Source organism: Populus nigra, chromosome 6 (assembly GCF_951802175.1).
Source record: "Populus nigra chromosome 6, ddPopNigr1.1, whole genome shotgun sequence".
In the NCBI taxonomy this organism is placed as follows: Eukaryota; Viridiplantae; Streptophyta; class Magnoliopsida; order Malpighiales; family Salicaceae; genus Populus; species Populus nigra.
In genome coordinates, this window is record NC_084857.1 from 5,609,965 (window position 1) to 5,637,540 (window position 27,576).

General features: G+C 34.0%; 5 protein-coding genes across 8 annotated transcripts; 3 read left to right on the forward strand and 2 right to left on the reverse strand.

The window, feature by feature from the left end:
- Positions 1-3,195: 3,195 nt before the first annotated feature.
- LOC133697055 (probable apyrase 6) lies at positions 3,196-7,947 on the reverse strand. Of its 2 annotated transcripts, none has more exons than XM_062119388.1 (8): positions 7,155-7,947; positions 6,960-7,072; positions 6,442-6,549; positions 5,676-5,730; positions 4,691-4,885; positions 4,509-4,606; positions 4,101-4,297; positions 3,196-3,873 (listed from the first exon to the last, which is right to left on the reverse strand). In XM_062119388.1, exons 1-8 carry the CDS (start codon positions 7,705-7,707, stop codon positions 3,597-3,599), a joined length of 1,596 nt encoding a protein of 531 aa, XP_061975372.1. In that variant the 5' UTR covers positions 7,708-7,947; the 3' UTR covers positions 3,196-3,596. The 2 variants fall into 2 exon arrangements, with proteins under 2 accessions (XP_061975372.1, XP_061975373.1); XM_062119389.1 differs by having other exon boundaries at positions 4,691-4,882; positions 7,155-7,946.
- Positions 7,948-11,133: 3,186 nt separating this feature from the next.
- On the forward strand, positions 11,134-12,981 carry LOC133698046 (amino acid transporter AVT1I-like). Its single transcript, XM_062120926.1, has 3 exons — positions 11,134-11,252; positions 11,659-12,266; positions 12,410-12,981. The coding sequence occupies exons 1-3, from the start codon at positions 11,135-11,137 to the stop codon at positions 12,920-12,922; spliced, it is 1,239 nt and encodes a 412-aa protein (XP_061976910.1). The 5' UTR covers position 11,134; the 3' UTR covers positions 12,923-12,981.
- Positions 12,982-13,510: 529 nt separating this feature from the next.
- LOC133696433 (uncharacterized) lies at positions 13,511-16,690 on the reverse strand. Of its 3 annotated transcripts, none has more exons than XM_062118618.1 (6): positions 15,530-16,517; positions 15,374-15,436; positions 14,898-15,299; positions 14,614-14,673; positions 14,349-14,453; positions 13,511-13,810 (listed from the first exon to the last, which is right to left on the reverse strand). In XM_062118618.1, the coding sequence occupies exons 1-5, from the start codon at positions 15,921-15,923 to the stop codon at positions 14,392-14,394; spliced, it is 981 nt and encodes a 326-aa protein (XP_061974602.1). In that variant the 5' UTR covers positions 15,924-16,517; the 3' UTR covers positions 13,511-13,810; positions 14,349-14,391. The 3 variants fall into 3 exon arrangements, with proteins under 3 accessions (XP_061974602.1, XP_061974601.1, XP_061974600.1); XM_062118617.1 differs by lacking the exon at positions 13,511-13,810 and adding an exon at positions 16,531-16,690 and having other exon boundaries at positions 13,935-14,453; positions 15,530-15,960; XM_062118616.1 differs by lacking the exon at positions 13,511-13,810 and having other exon boundaries at positions 13,935-14,453.
- A 1,290-nt stretch (positions 16,691-17,980) lies between these two features.
- Positions 17,981-20,238, forward strand: LOC133696817 (pentatricopeptide repeat-containing protein At2g02980, chloroplastic). Its single transcript, XM_062119096.1, has one exon. It carries the CDS (start codon positions 18,105-18,107, stop codon positions 19,914-19,916), a length of 1,812 nt encoding a protein of 603 aa, XP_061975080.1. The 5' UTR covers positions 17,981-18,104; the 3' UTR covers positions 19,917-20,238.
- A 1,105-nt stretch (positions 20,239-21,343) lies between these two features.
- Positions 21,344-23,276, forward strand: LOC133696148 (ribonuclease 1-like). Its single transcript, XM_062118215.1, has 4 exons — positions 21,344-21,445; positions 21,561-21,716; positions 22,636-22,834; positions 22,966-23,276. Exons 1-4 carry the CDS (start codon positions 21,344-21,346, stop codon positions 23,187-23,189), a joined length of 681 nt encoding a protein of 226 aa, XP_061974199.1. The 3' UTR covers positions 23,190-23,276.
- The last annotated feature ends 4,300 nt before the right edge of the window (positions 23,277-27,576 follow it).

Here is a 27,576-nt window from a genome sequence, read left to right on the forward strand (position 1 = left end):
GACCGAGAGATGTGGACCCCCTAATTATTAGTGTTGGGGTTATCCACGCGTAGGGCTGCCAACCCAAAAGAAATTATCAATGATTAACCGAAAAATATAAATGCAGAAAGATTTTTTCTTAATATTTTTAAAAGCTATCGTATCTTGTTTGATAATAAAAATGAGATCATTTATAATAAAACAAAGAAAATTAAGTTTAATTTTTAACAAATTAAATAATGAATGGTAAGATTAAAAATAAAAATAATATGAGTCAACCTTTAAAATTAACGACTTGATTATGAAACCAGGTAGAAAATAAGATGAACAAAATATAAAACTCAATTATCAAAACAATCAATATTCAAAAGCAAAATTTTAAAAAAAAAAGCAATGAAAACACTCGAATTAGCATGAGTTAGCCCTTCAAGTCCGCGACATGAGATTAAGATAATTTAATAGAAATTAAAAAAAATCAAGAAATTCAATCCTCAATAAACTCAATATTGAATGATAAAATTTTAAAACAACAATTATAAAAAAAGACTTAAAAGAAAAGACTAGAGTTAACCTGGACTAATCTTTCAAAACCATAACCCAGGTCATGATATCAAAATTACCCCAAGGAAAATAAATCTAAAAAAAATTACAAAGTCAAATTCTCAATCAACAAAAATGTTAAGGGGTGAAATTGAGAAGAAAAAAAAAAGAATTCAATACAAGTTAAATAACAATCAAGAGAATAAGGATTGAATTTGACATAGAAATAAAATGAAACCAAATATTAAATAATGAAATTAAAAAAAATTATATAAAAATAGAATTAAAAACAAAATAAATAACGGTTAAAAAATAATTATCAATTTTAATATAAAAAATGAATTCATATACCGAGGTGTAAAATTAAAAAAATATCAATTTAAAACAAAATAAGTAGAAGTTAAAAGTTTGAAAACTAAATTTGATATAAAAAATAAAATGATAACATGCCTTTTACTTTTAAAAATTAAATTTAATATAAAAACAAAAATCATTTAAAAAAATATTTCCCAACAAAACAAATAGTCGTGGGTGTTTTTCATGTCCCAGGCATTTTCATATTCATTTAATTTCTCTGACCATGAATCGACTCGAGATATTTTTCTCTCCTAAGCTAAGCTACCAAGTGCCCGCCTGCCGGACCTGTAACATGGACACAACTACTTGGCCTCATGGTTGGGTCCATTAATTTATCTCAAAATATAACCATTTGGCAATTGGGTTTTTTTTTTTTTTTTTTTCGTGAAAGACAAATTGATATCAATATTAAAACTTTAATTTATGACAGTGATTGCTGAATGCTAATTAAGCTATGCATAGAAGGAATTGAAGTCTTCCCACAGAACCCCGTTGGATAATTTTCGTTTTGAAATATATCTTTTTATTTGTTTAAAAGAATTATTTGTTATATTGGTACATAAAAACAATTTGAAAACATTAAAAAATAAATAAATAATTTTTAAAAAAACGCTTTCAAGAGAGGAAATAAACAGGCTCTTCATGCATCTAGAGTGATATTAATCTTATATAATTGTATTATGAAATTTATTTATAAATAAACATCAACCATTGAATTTATAAAAAATATCAAGGAAATGTATGAGATATTTAGAAAAAAGAATAGAATGGGCAGGTTGCAAATTTCATCTTCCAGGCATGACTGATCCCCGCAACTTTTTAAATAGAGGCCAAATTTCAATATTTCCCCATCACTTTCTTTAATTTCTTCCTCGCTTCACCGTTCCGAACACACTTTCTTCTTGATTTATTTAAATAAAATACTAAAACATATGGGTTTTCTTTCACTGCAATTCGTCAACAGTATAATTTATCCAAAACTACAATAAAATTATATTTTTATTCTCTGTTCTTTCATTTTCAAAGCTTTGCTTGAAGGGTATGATGGTTTTTACACACGATTAATTTATTATTTTTTATTTGTTTGGAAGCAACACTCTCCTTTCATATTTTTTTTAATAATAGTGCAATTACCGTTTACTCCGGGTAAATAATCAGAACATTTAAAAAATAATTCTTTTAAATGCTTCACATTGCAAAAAAAAAAAAAGTGTTTGTTTATAAAAAAAATATTATATTACTCATCATTTTAATTATTTTTTTCCATTAAAAAACCATGAAAATTCGTAAAGAGAAAACATGAAGAATCTTAAAATTATATTTTTCAAACTTAGTATAAATTTAAAGAAGTGAAATCGCCATTAAATCTCTGTAATCGATTGTAGAGCAAGATGTGGTACTTGACGCGTTCATTGTCTTTGCCTGGCAAGAGGATTAGATAGAGCTCGAAGGCAGTATAAAAGAAAGGTTACTTAGGTAAATATGAAATACTAAAAATGTGCGGCTAAAACATCATTTACTTAAAATTTAATTTTTTAATTTTAAATTTAATTTTTAAATATTTTTGAATTGTTTTGGAATGCTAATAAAAATCATAAATTTTTTAAAATAATAATAAAATATTATTTTAATATATTTCTAAACAAAAATTATAATAAATTATTCACCATTCGTTATCTCTCCAATGTTTAAATCATTTTTTTTTCACGGAAAACAAATAAAATAAAACAAGGACCAACTACAGCATTATACCAGTAATATCCATGTTTCTGGTTCTATGATAGATTGTAAAAGCATTGTTCTTTGTTTCAAATGATTTTCCAGAAATTAAGTACACAAGTCAAGATGTTTTTATTTTTTTTACATAATTACGTGTGAAACAATGGCCAAAAATCACCTACGAAAAGAGGCCCTTGACTACAAATAATGAAACAGAGAATCCCAACGAAGGCAGGCTATTGCATTCCTGTTTCCCCCCTATTCTGTCTCAAGTTCGAACCGGCGGTCTGGTATTATATTCACCGGAGTCCTGAGATTTTTAATTAGTGAATGGGTATGGACGATGATCCCTATTCGAGGACCAGTTCCAATATTCAGGTGATAAATCTGGACCATGCCCTGTATCTTCTTTCCCCCCTAATAGCAGATGCCTAGCTTGGCAAGATTTGTTGTTTTAGCCTGCCATTTTTGGTCTCCAACAGTGTCAATGGGTAGCATTCTTTCGTGCATCACGATATCTTGCATCGGGATAAGGCTGTACCTGCACCTATACCTAAATGGCACGACGTGTTTAGCCATCCAAGGTCAAGCAGAGAAGGCTAGAAGTGAATAAATACTAAATAACTCATTTTGATACAGCACACTGAACACAGTGTCGAGGTGCAGAACTCCCCCATCCCGGCTAGTAATTCTGTAGTTCAGGCCATGAGGAAGCATTTGGTAAAAGTAAAAAATAAGGATTTGAATTCCCGCTAGATACATAGTGGGAAACTGATCCTCTATCCTATACCGTTGTTCTTTCACTAGTTACACTGCATTTTTTGGATCCCCACATAATAATACATCTCACCTTCCCACTGAATTGTCAAGCTTTAAGAGTGGGTGACTGTACAGTGAACAGGGAAGCGTGGAAAATCAATAGATGCTTCATGTAATTTACACAAGCTTCCACCTGATATACAAAGCCAGGAATATGTATTTGTATCCTGCCACAGATGCTATCAACTTTTTCCACCTCGAGTAACTATATACCACCCCCTCTCTAGATCATAAAATGTCTTCAACTGGTGCTTCCCCCACTTCGATATAGGCCATGCAACAAATATCAATACCATGGCTATGCCAATTAGAGAGAGTAGTGTCAGCGGGTCATAACTAATAACAGTCACAATCCAGTCAGAGTGCTCTTCCATATCCAAGGCAGCATTGGTATACAAGATGAAAGCTCCCGATGCCCAATCAAGTGGGATATTACCAACCTGATTAGCAAATCCAATTCTGCACAGTAAAACCGCCGGTCAAAAGAATTTCAACTATGGGGATAATGATAACAATAAACAATTGGGATGTGAACAAGTGTATGTAACATATGCTCAAAGAGTGAAAAGCAATCCGAAACATAAGCAGTTTAATTCCTGGACTAATTTAATAATTCAACAATTGAAGAAGCATATAATTCTTATTCGTAGAAAACACTCCTTGCACGTGGCGGGTGAGAAATTTACCTTTGGTCATCAATTGCAATTCCAAGGCTGTCATGAAGTAGGGCAACGATATATGCTGCAGAGAAACAATAGAGTGCTAGATCTTCATCCTTGAATGATTGGTGTTTCTTTTTCAAACCTGACCAATCCTCTCCACAAAACTGTTCTCCAGCTATCATGAGATTCAAAAGAAATGCCCTTTGATCCAGTCCAAAGAACTAATCAATCAAAGAGGACAAAACACATAAGAAAGGGATTTGGAAACGTATAACCAGAGCATAATATAAACATGCTGGATATGGTTGCAACCAAAATCAGAACATGATAGGTAACTGTAATTGTTGTTTCTCCTACATGGAACACAAAATACTAAGAAACAGTAAGCTGCAACATAAAAAAAAGCAACAAGAAGAGGGGAGGTTGTAAAACCTTTGATGTATGGAAGAAATTTTCTGTTGCCAAGAACTTCCCCTGAAGCTTAGGTACAAATATTGATCCTATGTGGCAATGCTGATAGGAGCATCTCTCTGCATCCAGATAATAAAGAAACTAAAAGGAAATAAAACTATGACATAATATCATGCTATGATTCTTCTGAAAGAATTTCAAACCTTTTCCCTTTTGTAACAGTGTTAGGGCAGCTGATCTGCACTCAGAGAAGTTGCCCCTAGAATGAAGAGTGGATACAAATCTGTTCTTTTCAGTCAAAGAACCTGGAGAGAGCTTCCAAGACTCCACAACATGTGAGTATCCCTTGGGAGTACAAGGGTCCTTAAATATTCCCTTCTCAAGAGATTCAGCAGCTGCTTTATTGGGGAAATGCATAAATTTATGTCAAGACATCCCATTTCTAAAACCAATAATGATAGAATGAACTGGTGCCTATTGGTCAATACAAACCAATCAAAGATCCTATGATTACAATCAAACAACAGATAAAGACAGTAACTTTAACAATCATTATGCATGACCCAACGAGAGAAAAATATCATATAGCCTGCACCAACGATGACCCTCTACTCCAAGCCCAAGAACTTCAAGGAAGAAGAGAAATTATACCCCAACTTTGTGCAGTTGCAACAACAGTAAAGAACTTAATCCACAACATTCAAACTCATAATTGTATTTAAATCCTTACATATATATAAAAGCACCAAGCCTACCAAAACATTTGAAAGGGGTGCACCATCAGTATTTTATGTTTAATTTGTAATTTAGTCATTGTGTTACTTAAATATAATAATAAGAAATTCTAAAAGAAATCAAACTCTCCATCCCACCTCCCGTAATGTCCCTCCAACTTTTTATTCTTAATTTACATCACTGGCCTAAAGAATATAAACATGCACATTAATCATAGATATTTAGACATTTGTTCTTATTGCTGTTCCCTTTAATTGGCATGTATATATTAGACTAACAGAGCACATTGAAAGATAAAATAAATAACAACGAAATTTACCATGTAATAGAATAAATATAGCTGTGTTCAGATTTTACTTTTAAATTGATTCTCAAAAACTTTAAAAAAAAATCTTAGATTGCATTTAATTCAGATTTAAGCGCTTAAAAAAATACAAGGCACAGCATACTTACCCAAATGATGGTCACCTGAGACAAGTGATTCCCTCAATGCTTCAAATGCAGCAATCTGCATAATTAAAAAGTTACAAGCTACCAATACTTATTTTTTTCTTAGCATCCAAGAAGAGATCAATAACCAAACTTCAAAGATCTAGCAATGAAGATATATGCAATTAAAAGCAGTCAGCTGAGATGCAAAAAGTTTTATAAGAGTTTCACATATTAAAATCGATGCAGTTGACACAATGATAAAGATTAAAATACTGCCCACGCAGACACACTTTCATCTAGCTAAATAAATAATATGGAGTTAATATGCTAGGAATTTTTATTTAAGCTCTTTTTTAGTTTTTCCCTGTTTTCTAGTTGAGTGTTTTTCCATTATTTAACAAACCTTTACTGAAGAAAAAATGGCATTGGGCTTTAATCCTACATGATCCCACATTCTAGCATTCATCTCATTATTGCAGCACTGTAATCCAGCCTAGAGTACTCCATGAGAAAACTATTCAAGCAAATGAATTAACAAATTTTGGGGCTCACTCTTCCTTTATCCAAAAAAGAACAAAAAAAGGCAAATTTGCAATGGTGGAATATTCAAATTCATGCCAAAAGGCACAAAACCAATAACATTTACATGCAAGTATAAATATCACCCATCCAAGCTATGAAAAATAAAAACCAAATATGTTGATAATCTTGAAAAGCATCACAGCACAAGCAAGAAATACGATAAGAGAAGTCTCAAATGAAGACTGCTATTCTAGAGAAAGATTACCTGTCCCAAATGAAGAAAGCTATGGCTATAGATATTGTAAGAAATATTACCGAACTTAATAGTTCGTGAGAACTCAGGAGGCACTGGCTCCGTTGAAACAAAAGTCACCTGCAACAGCAGCATCAAACAGTAAGCATAGATAACAATTTTGCATTACTTAAAGCATGAAAGAAGATAGCAAATTCAAGCAATATTAACTTCTTAAAAACAATTATTTTCTATAGACCATTAGCAACCAACCAACATGAGGAACAAAAGAAAAGATCCCCTAAATCTAGAAATACAACAAATAACAAGGACACGAGTTCATACCAAGTGACTCTTAGCACATTTCAAATTTTCATCACCACAATAGAAGGGGTCCTAACATATTCTAAACACTTTGCCCTTGAATGGTCATTCCACATTTTCAAGTTAAATTCTCATTACCGACCATCCTACTGCCATATATTCACAAATTTTCAATGGCACAATATAACACAAAAAAAAAAAAAAAAATTGAGATGATAAAATAAAACCTGAGCAGAAGCTCCACCAAGTTCAATAATCCCACTAGTTTCCAAAGGATCGCCACCAAGAGCACCCAATGCATAATTCGCAACAACCCAAGCGTACAACCCCTCGTCCGACCCTATCGAAAAAACCGCACAATCACGACCGATGTCAATTCTCTAAGACAATTACCAATAACAAAATATAACTACAAATAATACCAGTAATAACAGAAGCCCAACTGTCCTGAAACTTAAATCCAGACTTCCTCAAAACCCGTCTACACACATTCAAGATCTGATCTTGAACCTCCAAATCAAGCAACCGCACTCCGGCAGTTGCCATTAACCTAACCTCGGTCTCTCCCCACAATTCTCTAGGCACTCTCCCTTTCCCAAACTCCACCAATTCCTCCACCGACCCACCTGCCCCTTCCGGATCCTCCGCATACGCCGATAACCCTGGATTCACCTTCAATGCCCCTTCTTCAAAATCAAACACAGCTTTCCCTCCACTCCCAATTCGGTACCCGAATACATGAATCCGGGTACCCGTACTCCCTCCGTCGATTATGATACCGTATTTTTTAGAAAACGATTTCGTTTTCGATTTATAGAGATAATAACAAGATAAGAGAACGATTAGGGTTATGATAGTAATTAGTTTGGATTTGATGGATCGGGTATGGAGTTTGATAGTAGGATCCATCTTGTGCTGGTCGGTCTGGTCGGTGGAATTGGAACCGACCCGGTTGCGGACATGAGGGCGTCGCATCAAATAGAAGGAATTGGCATGTGAAGTGAATGCGAGCAATTTAGGGTTTTGATTGGATAAGAGAGAAGAGAGGGCTAACAAAGTGACTGCCCCCCTCTCTCTCTGAAATTCCGATTTGGGTCTGTGTTTCGGGCACCCAGGCGGTGGTGGTGGTATTTGACGGCGATGGCGAGACGCGCTAACGGGAGTTTTTTTAAAAGGGAGGGTAAAAGGTGTTTGCGGTTCGGTTTACCTTACAAGGTCTTTTGGGTTCGGATTGGTGACCGGTCTGAACCTTTTTTTAAAAATTTAAAAATAAAAAACAATGTATTCTCAAATATTGTTTACAAAGTTATAAGAAGTGAAACTTTAATTATTAGTTTATATTCATTGTATTTTAATTATTTTTGTTTTAATAATGAGTTAAAAACATTTTTGTATATTTATCAACGGATAAAAAGAAATAAATGAAGTTTATTTAATCAAACCATTTTACCAAGAATTCCTTTAACTCAATAAAATAACAAAACCCCCCCTATTTTCAAAGAACTTACGCTACCTGCTGGAGAAGACACCTGAGATTCCTTGGCTTCAGACTGATTCTTTATGGTCCTACGTACGTACAGATCTAGGCCGTAATTCCTTGTTACATTTTCTGCTGACCAGACGCCCTTCAAAAAGAAACTGCATGAAGTTGCATAAATTATTTCAAATATATTTTCAGATAAAAATCACCATGCGCCACCACGATACCAAACAGATGGAGCAGCTGGAACGATTTTATTTCTAATCATATTTTAAGTTTCCAGACAGCTTGTAAATGCTACGCTGTTACCTGGTGTGGACAGAAAGGGCAAACAGACAAAACCAATGCACGAGGCACGTCAAGGGACAGAGGAGACCGATTTTTCATGCAAGGTAGGAAGCAATAGGCCATATAGCCTGTTGTTCAATATACTTTCCCTTCCTGATCAAAACTTGTCTAGCGGGCCAGTGTTTTCTTGTTTGGTTTTTGCCCACCATTGATTTATTGTTAAGTTTATCGGCTATTATACTCTTTTCTGCATTTTTTTCCTGTATATCCTATTCTTTTTTATCCAAATGTTAGGTAACACACAAAAGGTTTGTGATCAACCATCTCAGAAGCAATCGATTTGAATCCTTTTCTTTGAGGGGATAAAACTGGACATATCCATTGTCTCTTGCAGCCCCATTAAATCACTTTGGCAACCAAGTTTTGTTTGCGTTTTCCAGTTGAAGCTGAAGCAATTCTACTTGTCAGCAATGAAACGATCGCTTCGCTTCATCAATTAATAGAGGATGTGGTAAACTGAGATCTCCACCGTTTCATCGTTTCAAATCTTCCAGTGCACTGATCTAGACCTCCAATAATGCAGTCTATTTACCTTTTCTTTCTTCAGTCAAACAACATGGTCACGATCTTTATTGCGTGAAAGCGGCTTTAGAATTAGTAGGGTCCATTTTTTCCAGTTGAATTAATTTAATAAAGCTGATGTCATGTTCATATTTATTTGGAGGTGGACATTGTTAAAGGCACTCTGCCATGTCCCTGTTATGGCTCATCTGATAAATAGATTAATTGGCTCAAAAAAGAGTGTGATCATGATCTATCAAGGAATTGCAGTGTGGCTATGTATTCTGTCTTTGATCCATTTATAGTTCATAGGTTTCGCAGATACAGATGACGAGTGAGATTTGTGACTTCAACACTCACTTTTTGTGTGCTCTTGGCTATTTCACGGCCACAATACGAGGGATGCCACAAATAATTTTCTTCTAATGAGCTTATCTAGTGGAAGTCAATTGAAAGAATGAAGCTGCTTTCTTCTTCTTCTTTATTTTATGTTAATAATAAGAATCTAGGGTCTTAACATCCAATTTAACCATGTAAATGGTCAGGGTTATTTTACCAAGTCATCTCAGGAGGTAGAGAAAATTCAGCTGCAAAATGTTAATGTAGCTGAAAACCGATTGTGCCTGCTAGTAAGAGAGAAAAGGAATAGAAAAAAAAAAAAAAAACTTCACAATCTCACAATATTTCAATGTTCTTCTTCATGCGTTCCTGAACCTGTTTAATAGTGGAGATTGGTAGAGGGTGGATTCTCACTTAGATAGTAATTTAAACTTCCAAATGCCTGTAAATATTGTTATGCATTGAGAAATCTTGTCATTAGAAGAATAAAAAAAACGCCTAGTTTCCTTCTTCTCTGTCTAGTAATGGTAAAATACTGAAGGCTAATGAGATATTAGTCTCGTGATGAAGGGCTTAAGCCTCTGCTCTAGTAATACTGTATATTTGAATCTCCCCACGCCATCGAAAGGAGGAAATGATAGCCAAAATGGTAATGGAAACTTTGCTGTTCTAGTTAATTTCTTTGACCCGTATATTTTTTCTTTTAGTTTCCTAAGATTCCAATGGATTTTCCCTATCAATGTTTACAAATCACGGGAAGGAAGTGATAAATCTTTATGCTGAAAAGGAAAGCAGTTGTATATCTTTCACATCGCAATGCTCAGGATGCAACACACGTGTAAATATAGTTGATGTTACTAATTTCACTTTGCAATGAAATTTGACATTTTTTTTCTCTCTTTTAAGAATTTGCTGGATGAAAAAAAAGAAGGATTTGTTTTCCCAAATGTCAGATAGGAATCAAAGTTACAAGGGACAAAAGTAGCAATAACGCATATCAAAGATTCTGTGTTTATAAATGTAGTTTGCTTAGAATTAATGGAGTATCAGAACATATGCAACTCAGTGAACTCACGACGATGTTGAGAGTGGTGGAGGGCTAATCTATTTGTTGGTGCTCAAATTTTCTTTTAATTCTTTTAAACTCTTGGTGGAATCATCCTTGTTTTCTTCTCTTTCTGTCCTTTTCTTTTCAATCGATTGTCCTTTTATATAGGGCATTGTCTTTTATTTATTTATTTTTCTTACAAAAGCTAAGCAATATGATTTGGTTCGACTCCACCCGATCAACCTGTGGTAAAGAATGGTTTTTGTTACAAAATGCAGTTAAATTCTTGCTGCTACAACAGATCACTTCACAATCTTTGTAGCTAGTCTAATTACCTTGGAAATTATTATAGCAGCAATGTTCTCACAAATAAGTTGTTATGCATGTAAAATGCATGAACATAAAGCATAGAGACTCACGTTTCCATTGCTGAAGAAACCTTAAAGAGGAGGCACAGTGGTGAGCGACATGTGAGTGGTCTGGCTTTTGGAAGGTGTATAGTAATTGTCACCAAATGCCGTGGAGAGAATGGCTATCTACTCAATCCTCACTTTCTCTTATTCTAAACAAAGTAATCTGATTAGTATTAAATAATGAAGAAAGAAACTGCCACTGATTAATGACACAAGTAAATCCCTCTTCATGTATAAATATGTGCCAATATTTGAAGTAGTGGACAGCAAAAGATGGAGTGCCAAAAAGTTAACGAGGTGGAGAGGCAAAACCAGCTCCCACAACCTGAGGTGCCAAACAGGGGCACCACCTTCCTTGGAACTTGTTTTAATGGGCTCAATGCTTTATCAGGTCTCTATTTCCTCTTTCCCTCTTTTTGCCGTAACTAAACCAATCTTAAGACATGTAGACAGGGAACTTCCTATGTATATCAGTAGCTAAACCAATTTTAAGAAACTTTCCTATGTATAATATCAGTAACATTTTACCTGTGTTTTATTTGTTACGTTCTTCTGCTCTTCTTTAGGGAATTCAAAAAACAATCGTTTTCAATATCATGATAATTGTTTTGGACCACCATTTTTCTTCCTCGCTTTTTTTGGCATACATGGTTCTGGTCCAATTATTTACTTTTTTCCCCAGCTAAACAAAGGACTTGTTGAGGTAATCAGGACAGTGCTTCGACTCATGGAAATATTAAAGGTGAGCTGAAGTATGACCGAGAATGATAACAATTAATTACTGCCCTGTTTTGCAGGTGTTGGGATACTCTCAATTCCCTATGCGCTTTCTCAAGGAGGATGGCTGAGCTTAATACTGCTTTTTCTAGTGGCAGTTCTCTGTTGGTATACAGGATTACTTCTAAGACGTTGTATGGATTCGGACCCACTCATCAGAAGTTATCCTGATATAGGAGAGCGAGCTTTTGGATACAAAGGAAGAACTCTAGTATCCATCTTCATGTATCTTGAGCTATACTTAGTAGCTGTTGAATTTCTGATACTAGAAGGTGACAATTTAGACAAGTTGTTTCCAAACACAGGTTTCAAATTTGCTGGACTATATATTAGAGGTAAAACAGCCTTTGTTCTGCTCACTGCGCTTGTAATCCTGCCAACGACATGGTTAAAGAGTCTAGGCATGCTGGCCTATGTCTCTGCTGGTGGGGTTATGGCTTCTGTTCTTTTGGTTGGTTGTGTTTTGTGGGTTGGTGCAGTTGATGGCGTGGGGTTCCATGAAAATGGTGTGCTTTTGAATGGGGGAGGATTACCTACTACTTTAAGCTTGTTCAGCTTTTGTTACTGTGGTCATGCAGTTTTCCCCACGTTGTGCAATTCCATGAAAGACAGAAGCCAATTCTCCAAGGTAGGAAGCTACGTGGAAACTGAATCTTCTTATAATTTGCTCCCTGTTAATGCAACTATGCTAATGATGATATCTTTTCAGTTTAAATTTATAGGAGTATTGTGTGCTTATGCCCTTTCTCTTCTGCATTCTCTCCTTCGCAGGTTTTACTTGTCTGCTTTGTTACAAGCACCATCACTTATGGATCAATGGCAGTTCTAGGCTACCTCATGTATGGAGAATATTTGAAGTCTCAGGTGACCTTAAATCTTCCAATCAGAAAAATTGGTTCAAAAATAGCAATATATACCACTCTAATCAACCCCCTGACCAAATATGCGGTCATTACTGCTCCAATTGCTACAGCTATTGAGGACACATTGGTTTTCCGCAACAGCAGATATCTCAGTATCCTCATCAGAACTGTGATTGTGATCAGCACGGTCGTTGTGGCACTAACAATTCCCTTTTTTGGATACGTGATGGCTTTTATTGGTGCGTTTTTGAGTGTCACTGTCTCTATGTTGTTACCCTGCTTGTGCTACCTTAGGATTGACAAATCTGCTAAAAGATTTGGGTTAGAGTTGGTGTTAATTGTGGGAATATTGATAGTCGGGTCTTTTGTGGGTATAATAGGTACATATACTTCTATCAAACAAATTGTAAAACATCTCTGAAACTTAAAGATGGTGCCATTAAGCTTACTGACAATAAGATAAACAATTCGTAAGCGCAACTTTTGCCTTGTACGAAGATCATGCAAGTCGAATGCAATGCAATATAGGGTTGAAATCTCTGCCAGAGCAAAATAAAGAAAAATCCAATTCTGCCTTTTAAGGTCCGATCATATTTTCCTCTTCAAGGTACACGTCGGATTTCCATGAGACTGCATTTTCTATTCATTTCTCAAGAGCTGGTTTTAAAACTAAATAAAATAAAAAATAAATCTGACACTGATAGAAATAATGTCAATCTTCTTTTTCAATTAATTTTCCCAACAGCTAATGACACAGCATTTTCTATTATTTCTCAGTGACCTTCAATTCTTCAAACAAAACGAACCCGCCAGATGCCATAATTTCTCTTTTACATTGACATGTCTAAAATGATGATCCTCATTCCCCTGTGATAATGACCGAGGCAATTCAGTAGAGACGAGTCACACCACCAGCCCATATACTGGTTGAAATGGCAGAAAGTTGTGAGTGAAAAATAAACCAAATGGCATACATGTCGGCATTAAGCAATTAGAAAGATCAAATTCATTATGCAGATAAATTTTGCCTTGTATTTCATTGATGGTGAAGCTACAAGTATATGCAGATAAATATTTATCCTGTCAAATCCATGTACTAAAAAAATCCTATTACATACTGCTATCCTGAACTGAAACTTGTCTACAGTATCCGTGTTTTAAGAATCTACTAGATGGTAAATCAAGAGACTCAATGTAGGTTGGAGGCACTTTTAGCTTCTTTCATTGCTTGATAACATGCCATAAGAGAGTAGCTTCGACATTTTTAGTCTTCAACAGCCATGCAGTTTGATGATTGCATTAAGTTAGCCTGCATTCAAATCATTCTAGGTTTTAACAACATGGAAGCATGTGCAAATCACTTCGCAAAATGTCAATGGTTCCATTTTCATGTTAACTTGGAATATCATATGCCCATTCCAGCCCTCAAACACTAATCGAAGTACAGCATGGCCTTAATGTTTTCATTTCCATAGAAAGAACATTACACTGCTAGTAAGATACAACTTCAGGGAATACATAATAAAATATTTTAGGCAACATCCTGTACAAAATAACAGATTGAAAATGGTACCCATGAATGTCAATACTTAAACACAAAGAGTTTTGTCGAACATGTTCCCAAAGGCTAAATGGAATAATTTAATTTCCATACCCAATGATATTAAATTACAGAAGCCATTCTTACATGGTTATGGAAATAGATCAATTAGTTATATAAGTGAATTTTTCCAAGTATATCAATTAACGTGTGCCCTTGGGTCACATATTAGAAAAACTGAAATATAAACTTCTCAACTACTATAATGATAGAAATGCTCTTAAATATGTATTCATAAAACCTCAACCTGTCCTTCAAAATGACAAGTCTTTCGCATGAACCAGCACACCTCAGACAACTTCTCCGTATGTGTTGTTATTGCATTCATTTTTGCCTAATTGGATCTTTTGACCTGAGATGATTCAAAAGTGCAGTTCTCTTAGAAGCAAAAGCATAATGATGAAAAAAGAAAAAGAAAAGGAAAAGGAAAAGGAAAAGGTGACCAAAAAAGTTTAGAAACTCTTAAGAGTAAATATTAAGACCATCACATCATGACCAAAGTAAACACTCACCCACTTGGAAGCTGTCTTCTTCTCCAAATATTGCTGCAATGGTCCTAAGCCTTCGGTTGTCTGGTAGAAATGCCAAAGCGAACATTACATTTATCATCAAGATACAAAAATATTCAGACAAATGGATACATATCCAACTCTAGGATAGATTGTACAAGTCTGAAGTGAATGACAAAAACAGTTAATTCAAGCATGTATATATACCAACTTGCACTGAAAACATAGATACACTTTAGGACAAACACATTCCTGTATTCTTTATATTGCTTTCAAGTAAATTTTACCTTCAGAGGTTTGACAATCAGAATGCCCATGCCTGCTGTCCTGAAGTGCCTTTTGAACTACTAAATTGCTTTTAGATCGAGCTAGGCTCCGTAAATGGGTCAAACGTACAATTCTTTTATGTAAATCCACACTTGATTTCTTTTCTGTCCCTTCTTGCACTTGTGAATGATTTTTGGACCGCGCTTGATGTCGAATTTGAGTCAGCCGTGTTCTTCCTTGCAATTGCCCAAGTGTAGAATCCCCAATACTTTGGTGCGCTAATATATTACTTTTTGATCGAGCTAGACACCGAATTTGACTTAAACGGAGAGTTTTACCTTCACATCGGAATCCATTCTCTTTATTTCGTACATGATCTATTACAGGCATCACGCCAATTTTTTTCCCAGGATATTTCTGATCTGAAAAGGGATGCTACATAAACATAAAAGGAAAGGCAGATAATGTAGTAATTGAACAGGAGAATAACACTGACCAGTAACTGTAGCATCACTAAGATTTTCTAATGAATGTTGAGCCATTGGACTAATATGCAACCCTGATCATATATAAATAACTATCAACACAACATCAGTGAAATACTTAACAAACTTGAAATAACCAAATACACTTCACAAATTAATGCACTTACCTTCATGACTTCTATCATTCATGCGCAATCCATCAAAGCTTTCCTCAGATTCCAGCATTAGTTCAGCAGACTGTGCGAGAATCAACAGATGATCAACTGCACTTTCCTCGTTCAGTTGCTCATTGTCTATTTGCCCATCTTCACTCAGGCATGCTAGTTTATACTCCATTTTTCTTACCTGTCTAGATTGTTCACTATATTGGCTATGCTTATCAACATACTGCTGATGGGCAGCAGCATGCCGCAGGGTCTTCCACAAATTCTGCTGCACTTCTGACATCTGGAGTAATTTTGCCTCTGCAGCTTCACCCAAATTTTCATTCTTTTCATTGAAAACCAAAGCTTTCTTCTGTTTTGAAATGCTTTGAATATGTTGCCTCTGTTTAATTGTCATCTTCAAATGCTTCGAGCTACTAATAAGTAATCACCATCTGCTTTTCAACATCATGAAACATGAGCAAAAGAAAGACGACAGGATAATGCGTTAAAAACTAAAATAACAGAAAATTCCTTTCCCAGTCAAGGCCCAAAACAAAAACTTTCAAATGGAAATCATAGAGATTTCCCGTTTGAGGACCTTAATAGATTATTAATTGTAGAACTGAAAAGCGTGGAAAGGAAATTAAAACCATAAAAGAATAATCTCCATAAACTGAAACTCCACTAGCAGCTTTTGGATAATTTTATATGCACTCGTAACCAGAACCCAGTTCAAAAAACACAACAACAGTTAATACCATGTTAAGATTTTCAATTATACTATATTCCCAATTGAGGTTCAATATCCAAGTTTCAGGCTTTGGAGGAATAAATAAGCATTATCAAGATTTAATAAACAGCGACGAAGGCTGAAAAAATTAATTAATAACAGTGTTCTACTCTTAATTTGCAAAAATAAATAAATAAAATGAGGTTAGCATTAAACAGAACATGTGGGCACATGAGAAACAAAATGTATATTTTTCATTGAAAGATAAATGGAGTAAGATTGTGGGGCTTACCAGAAAGAAAGGGTTCTTTTTTTCCCCTTAAAAAAGTGGAGAACAGGAAGGGCATGAAAGAGACAAGATGAGGACACAAAAAATATCTGTCAAACAAAAACCCTAAACGGCGTATCCGAGGAATCTGAATTTTCCAATCAAGGTGGGGGAATACTATTACCAAGGTACCCAAGAGGTAGCATCAAAATAGGATGGGCGTATGCCACTTGTTATTTTTGCAGGTTACCACGTTGACATTTGTTAATAATAATTAAAAAAAAAAAAACATTGCCGTAATAGTCTTATATATCGAATTTGGAAGTGACTTGGATATTAACTTTATCACTGTCCCGTACTAAGAAAAATATTTAAACATTACTGGTATAATTTTTAATAAATATTAAGATAATAACATATTTAATTAATTTAGATTGGATCACCAAACCATAATAATAGTATATAATATAAATTAAAATAAATTAAAATTTTTAATTTCTAATCAACTTAATATTTAAAGAGTAAATAAATAAGTATGAATTTTAAAAAAAAAACAAAAAAAGATTTTTTCATCGTGAAATTAGGATATCTTCATAAAAAGTAAAATTATAAAAAATTATGAAACTCAATTTTTAACTAGTCTAGTATTAAATGATGAAATTAAAAAAATAAATAAAAAAACAACTCAATTCAACTTTGACTGACCTCTTAAACCTACTATTTGAGTTATGAAACTGAGATAACTTCATAATAAATAAATAAATAAAATTAAGAAGCTCTATTTCCAAAAAATATAGTGTTGAATCTTGAGATCCATAAAAAATATTCATGAGACCGAGATAGCTTCACATAAAGAAATAAAAAAAAATATGAAGTTTAATTCTTAATCAACTTAATATTGGAGGATGAAATTAAAAACAAATAAAATAAGATTGAGTTGTTGGAAGGTGAAATTAGAAAAAATAATTAATTAAAAAAAATAAAAAAAAATAAATCAATTTAACATGCTAGTCCACAATTCGGATCATAAGATCAAGATGATTCAGCAGGGAAAAAAAAATGAAGTTCAATTAAAAAAAATTATATTAAAGAAAAACTAAAAAAAATTAACACGGTCAACATGTCGAAACCCGTGAATTAATCATTGGATTAAGATAACCTCATAGAGAGTAAAAAAATACAAAGTTTAATTTTCAACCAATTTAATGTTACTAGGTCAATTATAAAAAAAATTCTTATTTGATTATCAAATTGCAAAATCAAGTTTGATAATGATTTCATCTCTTTTATTTTTTTAGTTTTTAAGTTAGAGATATGAAGAAAGAGTTATCGAATTCAAGCTGAGGAGAAATAATTTTCAGATTTTAACTAAGGAAAAAAAAATTACAAGTTTGATATTAATTATGAATATAAAAATAATCAAATTTAATATCAACAAGATTCACTTAAGGAGAAAAGTTCTGATAGAGTGTTATTTGCCTTCATCTCGCATGAGTGTAAACATGGACGTAAGAAGTTTTTGGATTCTGGTTTAATTTTTTGTTCTTAAATCGATTTTTTGTTAATATAAGATTATATACCAAAAGAATTTCATTTTAATGAAAATGGCAGCAGCACCCTTTCCACCAGTGACCCAGCAGTCTCCCTCACAACACAGTTCTTATTACAACAGCACATACCCATCAAGCCCTCTCTCTTGCTTACCCAAATGCACCTCTCTTAAAGAACTTAAGCAGATTCAAGCCTTTTCGATCAAAACCCACCTCCAAAATGACCTCCAAATCCTCACCAAGCTCATCAACTCTTGCACTCAAAACCCCACCACCGCCTCCATGGACTACGCACACCAGCTGTTTGAAGCAATTCCCCAGCCAGACATTGTCCTCTTTAACTCCATGTTTCGCGGCTATTCGCGGTCCAATGCCCCTCTCAAAGCCATCTCTCTCTTTATCAAAGCTTTAAACTATAATCTCTTGCCAGATGACTACACTTTCCCATCTTTACTTAAAGCGTGTGTGGTCGCTAAAGCCTTTCAACAAGGTAAACAGCTGCATTGCCTTGCTATCAAACTTGGGCTAAATGAGAATCCTTATGTCTGCCCTACACTTATAAATATGTACGCCGGGTGTAATGATGTGGATGGGGCTCAACGAGTGTTTGATGAGATATTAGAACCGTGTGTTGTTTCATATAATGCTATTATAACGGGCTATGCTAGAAGTAGCAGGCCTAATGAGGCACTGTCTCTGTTTCGCGAATTGCAAGCTAGGAAACTTAAGCCTAATGACGTTACCGTGCTCAGTGTTCTATCGTCGTGTGCATTGTTGGGTGCCTTAGACTTAGGGAAGTGGATCCATGAATATGTTAAGAAGAATGGACTGGATAAATATGTTAAGGTGAATACGGCACTTATAGATATGTACGCCAAATGTGGAAGCTTGGATGGTGCCATTTCTGTCTTCGATAGCATGAGTGTAAGAGACACGCAGGCTTGGTCTGCGATGATCGTGGCATATGCAATGCATGGGCAGGGTCAAGATGTGATGTCTATGTTCGAAGAAATGACGAGGGCAAAAGTGCAGCCTGATGATATTACATTTTTAGGCCTACTGTATGCTTGTAGTCACACTGGATTGGTGGATGAAGGTTTTCGGTATTTCTATAGTATGAGTGAGGTGTATGGAATTATTCCTGGGATCAAGCATTACGGGTGTATGGTGGATTTATTAGGTCGAGCTGGACTCTTACATGAAGCTTATAAGTTCATAGATGAGTTGCCGATCAAGCCCACACCTATACTGTGGCGAACCTTATTATCTTCATGTAGTAGCCATGGCAATCTGGAATTGGCAAAGCAAGTGATGAACCAGATTCTTGAACTTGACGACTCTCATGGCGGGGATTATGTAATTTTATCAAACCTGTGTGCAAGAGCTGGCAAATGGGAAGATGTGGATACTTTAAGAAAATTAATGATCCATAAAGGTGCAGTAAAGATTCCTGGGTGCAGCTCCATAGAGGTAGATAATGTAGTGCATGAGTTCTTCTCTGGGGATGGTGTGCATTACGTTTCTACAGCTTTACATCGAGCTCTGGATGAGCTGGTTAAGGAGTTAAAATCAGTCGGATATGTACCAGATACTTCTCTGGTCGTTCATCCTGATATGGAAGATGAAGAGAAAGAAATCACTCTTAGATATCATAGTGAAAAATTGGCCATTTCCTTTGGACTCCTCAACACCCCCCCAGGGACAACAATCCGCGTGGTGAAGAATCTTCGAGTTTGCGGGGATTGCCATTCTGCTGCTAAACTTATATCGTCACTCATTGATAGGGAGATAATTCTTAGAGATGTCCAACGATTTCATCATTTCAAAGACGGGAAATGCTCTTGTGGGGATTACTGGTAGAAGAGTCTGTTCAACTGAAATTCCTCCTTGTATGATTGAGACATCTGCATATCGTCCCTGTCTTTCAACAGCTATTTCGCCCTGCTATCATTAGAAGGCTTCGGAGTCGGTACTGCAGTTGCTCCTAATTACTCCATTCGTTCAACATATATAAGTTCTCGAAATCTTTAGTTGCTTGTAAAGAATCAAGAGTAGCAGGGTCGGTTCCAAGTGGCGATCCCTGTAAGTTTTCATCAGGCACGTGCACATTGGTGTATATTCTGAACCATTGATGTGCAGCAGCAGACAATTGATCAATACATCATTACCTTTCTAGTTATAATGTTTATTTTCTTTACCGGTGATGAAAAGAAGCGGCACAACAATTTCTTCTAAAGTCTAAACACACCGCAAAATGCCGTGGACCATGAGAGCCGTGAATCTCGTTTTTTCTTGATTACTTAGTTTCTTGCGGTCTTCGTATTTTCTAAGCAGCTCAATTATCTCAACTGGACCATATCGATGTTCAAAACAAATAAAAATGTTTTAAGCGACTATAAATGGAAGGCCAATGAATCATATTCATAGAATTAAATGTTGTTCTATAATTTTAAAAAAAATATGAAAATATCTAAAAAATATTATTTTGAAGTAAAGAAAAAATAATAAAAATAATTTTTTAAAAAACACTTTTAAAATAAAAAAAAAAACTCTTAAGTCATTCATATCTCAACCGTTATATTTACAAAATAATAATAATAATAATAATACTTTCTTGTGGAATTCAAACCTGCTCTCATATTGATATGAACAGTCCTAGTGATTCTTTTTTATTTGATGAGGTGAATAATTTTATTTCTTGAATTGATTTCAATCCATAAAAGGAAAGATGCTACTATTTTTTCTATAATATATTGGAGAACCAAATGTAGAAATAATCTCCTTCGATTCTCCCGCTATATCAAAGATCATGGTATATCTCTTGCCACAATGAGATTCATGCACCTCGAACTCATAAATGCATAAATCTGAAGATCAGGTATACCTACAGTTACGGAAATAAACACTAGGAGTTTTAGCCACCAAAAAATGTTCACACGAGAAATTGACAATGAACCTGGCGGCATGATGAGAAATAAGTACGAGATCAATAATATTTCCGATGAGTTTAAGAACAGGTTAAACTTTCACGAATAATTAGATGGACAGTGGACATGCATATGAACTTATTAGGAAATGTTCACGCGTAAATATTGCCATGAATTGATTGATAAGCTTGGAACAGCGTATCCTGTGATTGATACTCTGAATGCAGGCAGTCCTTAATGGCCTATAACTCTATAAAATGCGCCTCATACCATGCTTGTTCTGTACGATCATATCATATCACATTTAAAAGCCTTGAACTAGAATTCCATTTCACAGGATTAAGAGAGGCAAAAGAATAGATGAAAGCCAACAGTTCTACCTTGATCAAGCTTCTGGTACTCCTGTGCCTATCAGTACTTTCTGTTTCACAGGACTTCGACTTCTTCTACTTTGTTCAACAGGTAGGTTAGTTAAGTTTCTAATGTCTATATATTTGAGTTTCTTCTAAACTACTTTGTTTCTCTCTGTTGTTTTTTTTCCTGCTCTTGGTTGATGGTTTTTGTGTCGATATTGCAGTGGCCAGGATCATACTGTGACACAATGACAAGTTGCTGCTACCCAACAACTGGAAAACCTGCGGCTGATTTCGGCATTCATGGAGTTTGGCCCAATTACAATGACGGGACATACCCAAAAAACTGTGATGCTAGTAGCCCCTACGATCCAAAAAAGGTAGTGTTTGCCCTTGAAATCATCGCCAGAAAGCTGTCATTCTTTGTCCTTGTACTGTACACCAGGAACATAAAGGTTTTTTTATTTATTTTCAAAATGGGACTTTACATTCTACAAGTCCCTGCTAACAGGAACGCAACATGAAAAAATAACGAGTAGTAGTTCTTTACTGCAACAATTTGGTCGAAATTTTTCCTCTTTCCATTTCATAACCAATATATCTTGTGACTGATAAATGAATTTTATAGGAAACAGAGCAAGGACGACTTCCTAAAATTTCAGTTCACTGGCTTAGATTTTTTTTCCTTTTCTTTTCTAGATTACAGTAATGGTTAATGAAGAAAAGATCAGATTTATGTTTTGAATTGATTTTATCGACCCACTTTCTTTCTATGGTCAATATTGATCGATAGGTTAAATCAATGAAACCATTGATTCATATAGTAATCGACAGTCTCTTAAGATTACCTATACTTTTGTTTCACCCCTTATATTTTCTAATCATTAACGTAATCTCTAAAGAAATCTCTTGATCAATTTCCAGTTTGAAAGAACTCATTTTAACATGTTAAGTTGCCAAACATTAAATAGTTAAAAGCTTTCAAGTGAATTGGAATTCAAATTATAGCTACATAGAAAGGAAGCAATAGCTTGCCAGTTACAAGCCTGCCTTGAGAAACTGGCAACGGAGGGTTTCTAGTGGCACAAGCCCACCAACTCAACTCAAATTTCTAATCATGAAGCCCAGCCCAGAAAGACCTTAAGGCACACATAAGCCTAACGTTCTTCTTTGAATCATCAGGTCCTCTCAGTGCATGTTTTAGTTGATGTCATGTATCTGGTTTCGGTAGAATTCTTTGCACCTTTCTTTGTTTGTCTTTTACTTTTATAATAACTGATCTTTTGGTAAACGGTACAGGTTGCAGACCTAAGGAGCGGTATGCAAAAGAATTGGCCAACGCTGGCTTGCCCAAGCGGCACTGGAGTAGCCTTCTGGACACATGAATGGGAAAAGCATGGGACGTGCTCCGAGTCTCTTCTTGACCAACATGGATACTTCCAAGCAGCTCTCGATTTGAAAAAGCAAGTTAACCTCCTTCAGGCACTAACAAATGCAGGTAAATCTTCTTCTTTTTTTAAAATTTATGAAGTCCAGATTCACCCCTTTTAGAGGAGAGCTGTCCTTTGCCTAAATTTTTTCCCCTTAAATGCTACGGTAGCTAATGGTTGAAGAAAAAAAATGTTACAGGAATAAACCCAGATGGGGGATCTTACAGCTTGAGCAGTGTCAAGAGTGCTATACAAGACGCAGTAGGATTTACTCCATGGATAGAGTGCAATACTGATACATCAAGGAACAGTCAACTTTACCAAATTTACCTGTGTGTGGATGCTAGTGGGAAAAATCTCATTGACTGTCCAGTGTTTCCCAGAGGAAAATGTGATCCAGAAATTGAGTTCCCTTCTTTTTAGATCCGTAATTGAGACTAAATTAATGTATTTCCTTTCGTGTCTTGTTTACTGATAATCAGTTGATCTTAGTCTTACCAGTGTATTTGTTTTCCCATCAAGTTAATTCCAATGATTTGGAGAGCTGTTAAAAACCTTTCAACCCAAAATCATCCCAAAACATACCTTCTCTCAATGCATATATATACCCAAAAACATCCCAAAACAAACCCAATTTTCTTTACTAGTTTAATGCATTCAATTTCTTTTTATAAACAATTAGAATCAATTTGAAGCATTTTAATGGCGGCAACAGTGAAAGCATATATATTTGAAAGCAAACCCCGGGAATTATATTTTACTATGTTCTTCCCTGTGACTGCATTTGATTGAAGTAGAAAACGGGCACTGGTAAATTCAATATAAGAACTAGCGCCAAGGCACATTCTGCTTGGACCTTGTAGCACGGATCGAATGATGTAGTTTTTAATAATAGGATTTTCGAGGGCAAGATGTAGCCCATTGGTAATCTTAACCTCTTGAAGTTACCAAGAAGTCTCACGACTTAAATGATCGATTAATTAATCCCTTAATCATGATAATCACATTAACTTCCTATTATAGCAAGTATCAGGCTTTTTTTTTTTTTTTAAGTGAATAAATCTTCGGATTGCAAGTCATATTTTTAGTATTATTATTAAATAACAAATTAACTTTAAAATTTTTATGACTTGAATTTTTGCATACTTTAGATTTTAAATTAAATAATATAAAAATTATTTTAACATGATCCAATTAACCTAATAGATTCAAAGATAATTTAAATATGGTAAAAATATAGTTTGATTTAAAAAAATATTCCAAGATGATTTTTTTTAATATTGAGATGATAACATATTGAATCGACTTGAGTCACGTGATTCAACTAGCTAAACACGTGACCCGGGTCAAATTAATTTTTCTAAGTTTAACAGCTGTCTTTTTTAAAATATTTTTTTCCCTAACATTATCCATTTAACTTGGTGGATACAAAGATATCCAAATGATTGGTAAAAATATAAATTGATTTTAAAAAAATAATGTAAGATGATATATATTTTTTAATATTAAAATAATAACATATTTGATCATTCAGGTTTCACGGCTTAACCCATCAAACTCATGATATAGGTCATAAACTTCACTTGGTTTAATAACTTTATTTTTTTCAAACTAGTTTTTATTTATTATATTATAATAAAAATAAATACTTACCTAATAAAACAAAATTTTTATTTGAAAATATAAGAACTTTATAAAAAATAAATTAGAGCAAATTATTAAGGGGTTTGGTCAATTCAAAATCAAAATCAACCATTTGAATGATGAAACGAAATTTTTTTAAAAAAAACATGAAATAAAGACCAAAAAAGATGTCGGGGTTGGCCAAAAAAGCAAATTATTAAGGTTTGGTCAATGCTTGCACTATTGACATGAACCATGCAAGAAAGTGATTTCTTATTTTAATGTTTTTTGTAATTATTAAATTCAGCTTCCTTTCTCTTATATATATATATATATATATATATATATATATATATATATATATATATATCCTTAATAAAATACCAGAAATTTTATGATGTCCGAGGCGAAATTAATAAAATCTTATTAGTTAATTTTTAAAGTTACTTTTAAAAAAAAATAGATACAACTAGGATTGTCTAGTGGCAACACAATTGGTGAGAAGGCATATGTAATTTGATTCGTGGCAGTTTAGCATCGGTAGAATTTTCCCTCTTTTCTTTTTGTCCTTTTCCTCCTCCTCTCTTTAAATTTCGCATTGGGTCAACTAGAATTTAGAGAAGACTTGTCCTTCCATTTATTTTTTCTTTTGGCCTTTCTTTTTTGGATTGATAATTATTTGTTTTGAATTTTTTAATCAATTTCATCCCTTTTCATTTGATTTTATTTATTTTTTATATAAAATATGGTAGTCCTTCTTTTTATTGTTGTTTTTATACCTTTTTTTTATTTGTTCTTTGTTTTTAATTTTGCCAATTAATATTTTATTTCATTTATTTTTTATTCAATTTTGTTCCTCATTCTTTTAAATATTTTTTTTATCATTTTTTTAATTTTATCCCTCAACATTTTATTTCACTTAGTTTTTTTTTATCCAATGTTGATCCTTATTATTTTAATGATTTTTTTTATCATTTTTTTATTTTATAAAGTTACATCAGGTTGCAGGCTAATCAAGTTAATAAGAGTTGTTCCAAGTTTTTTTTTTCAATGTTTTTATTTTTATTTTTTGATATTAGGTTATTGGATCTTGAATTTTCTTATTTATTTATGTTAATTTTTTTTATAGTATTATCCGGATTGCGGGTTAGTTAAGTTAACTCAGCTCAAGTTTTTTTATGTTTTATTTATTTATTTAACTTCAATCCTTTGATTAGTTCATTTATTTTAAATAGATTTATATTATTATCTAAATGATGAATTCTAAAAGCACTCAACAGTAGAAAACAATAATATTGTGCCTTTTTGCACGCCATGCATGCACGCTCCAAGAAGATGTCTAAATTAAAACCACTTTGATTCTCATCGAACTGTTACAAATGTTTGTCTGCTTTAAGTATAGATATTCATCTGTGCAAATAATGTGTTTCCAAGCAAGGATAAAACCTTCTGATGCGTCGTCTACCTTTACCCAGCTCATGAGTTCCAGAGAGATTATTGGTGGTTCTGACATATATATATATATATATATATATATATATATATATATATATATATATATATATATATATATATATATATATATATATATTCAGACTGAACCCAAATTGCATTGTCATTCTAAAATCCAATCTTAAAAAGAAACCCCGCGCGCGGATCAGTTTGTTGAGCTCTCCCAGGTCTCGAAATCGTATCGTTAAAGATGAAACTCAACTTCTCAATCTTTTTCATGTTTTTGATAATACAATACCTTTCAGTTGATTCATTTATTTTAAGTGGTCTATGTTTACCCTTTCCATGCCACTTACCAGCTTTTTTTACCCATAATTGTTCGACAGATTCAGCATTTACAAGCATAAAGATTCATGGGTAAGTGAAAAAAAAAACATTATACAATTTAAAACTTATTTATCTTAATTATCCTACCACTTTGGTGATTAACAAACCAATCATAATATAAATTTCAAATTGTAAACATCGATCGTGCTTAAACAATTTTTTTTTATTAATTACAAAATCAAGTGTAATTAATTATAAGTGGCAGGAATATAATAATAATTATAACTTTAAACAATTTTTTTTATTAATTACAAAATCAAGTGTAATTAATTATAAGTGGCAGGAATATAATAATAATAATAACTCAAAACCCTAAAACAGACACCAGGGGCAGAATTTTAACTTTCTTCTTCTATTATGTTGGCAGTGGGCTCTCTGCCCGCTGTCAACATATGTAAGTATTTTTAAGAAGTTTTTTTTATTTCATACATTCATCAAAGTGTCTGGTTGTTAAATAAAAAACTACTTCTTAGAATCAATCAATAGAATTTTAATATTAATATTCTATTAAAAATTATTTTATTTATTTATCCAAATCTTACATTTCTTCCGTACTTTCCGCAGAGGACGGGTAATGTAAAACAAACTAATCCGACACTAATCTGTCACTTTTCTATTAATAATTTGTATCACAGTATATCTTAATCCCAAATAGCAGGAACTTATCACAGTCTGCCTCACCTATTTTTCTAGTGACTTTGACCTCTGCAGTTGGGCCGTATCACATTATCTGTTCTTTAGAATTCTCGAAAGGCACAGAATTTGAAATCTGAGGTTTGAGAAGCAACCTAACTTTTTGGTCACATGAATGGATAAAGCACGGTACGTACCTGTGCAGTGTCAGAAGAGATTGGCCAGCACGTTTATTTTGAAGCTGCGATCTTGAGCTGAAAAAGAAGGCAAACCTTCTCCAAGCTCTTATAAGTGCAGGTATATATACGTGCATGAACTCTCAAATATTTACACTGCCTTTCCTTGTCTTAAAGAAAGGCTTTTAGCTAGATATTGTTCCTAACAATTATGGGCTGTGCGCAAAAAAATATTGTGGTGCAGGAATTAAACCAGACGGTGAATCTTATGACCTGGACAGCGTAAGAATAGCTATAAAAGAAGCTACAGGATTTACTCCTGACATAGAATGCAACACCGATGCATCCAAGAATAGGCAGGTGTATCAGGTTTTCATGTGCGCAGACATTTCCGGGCCAGAATTCATAGAATGCCCGGTGCCACTAAAGAAAAGATGTAAATCTAACAAGGTCCATTTCCCTGATCAGTTCTAGATGATCACTTACCACTTTCCTACGATATTAATTCGTGGCTTCTCACTTACCACTTTCCTTCCTCT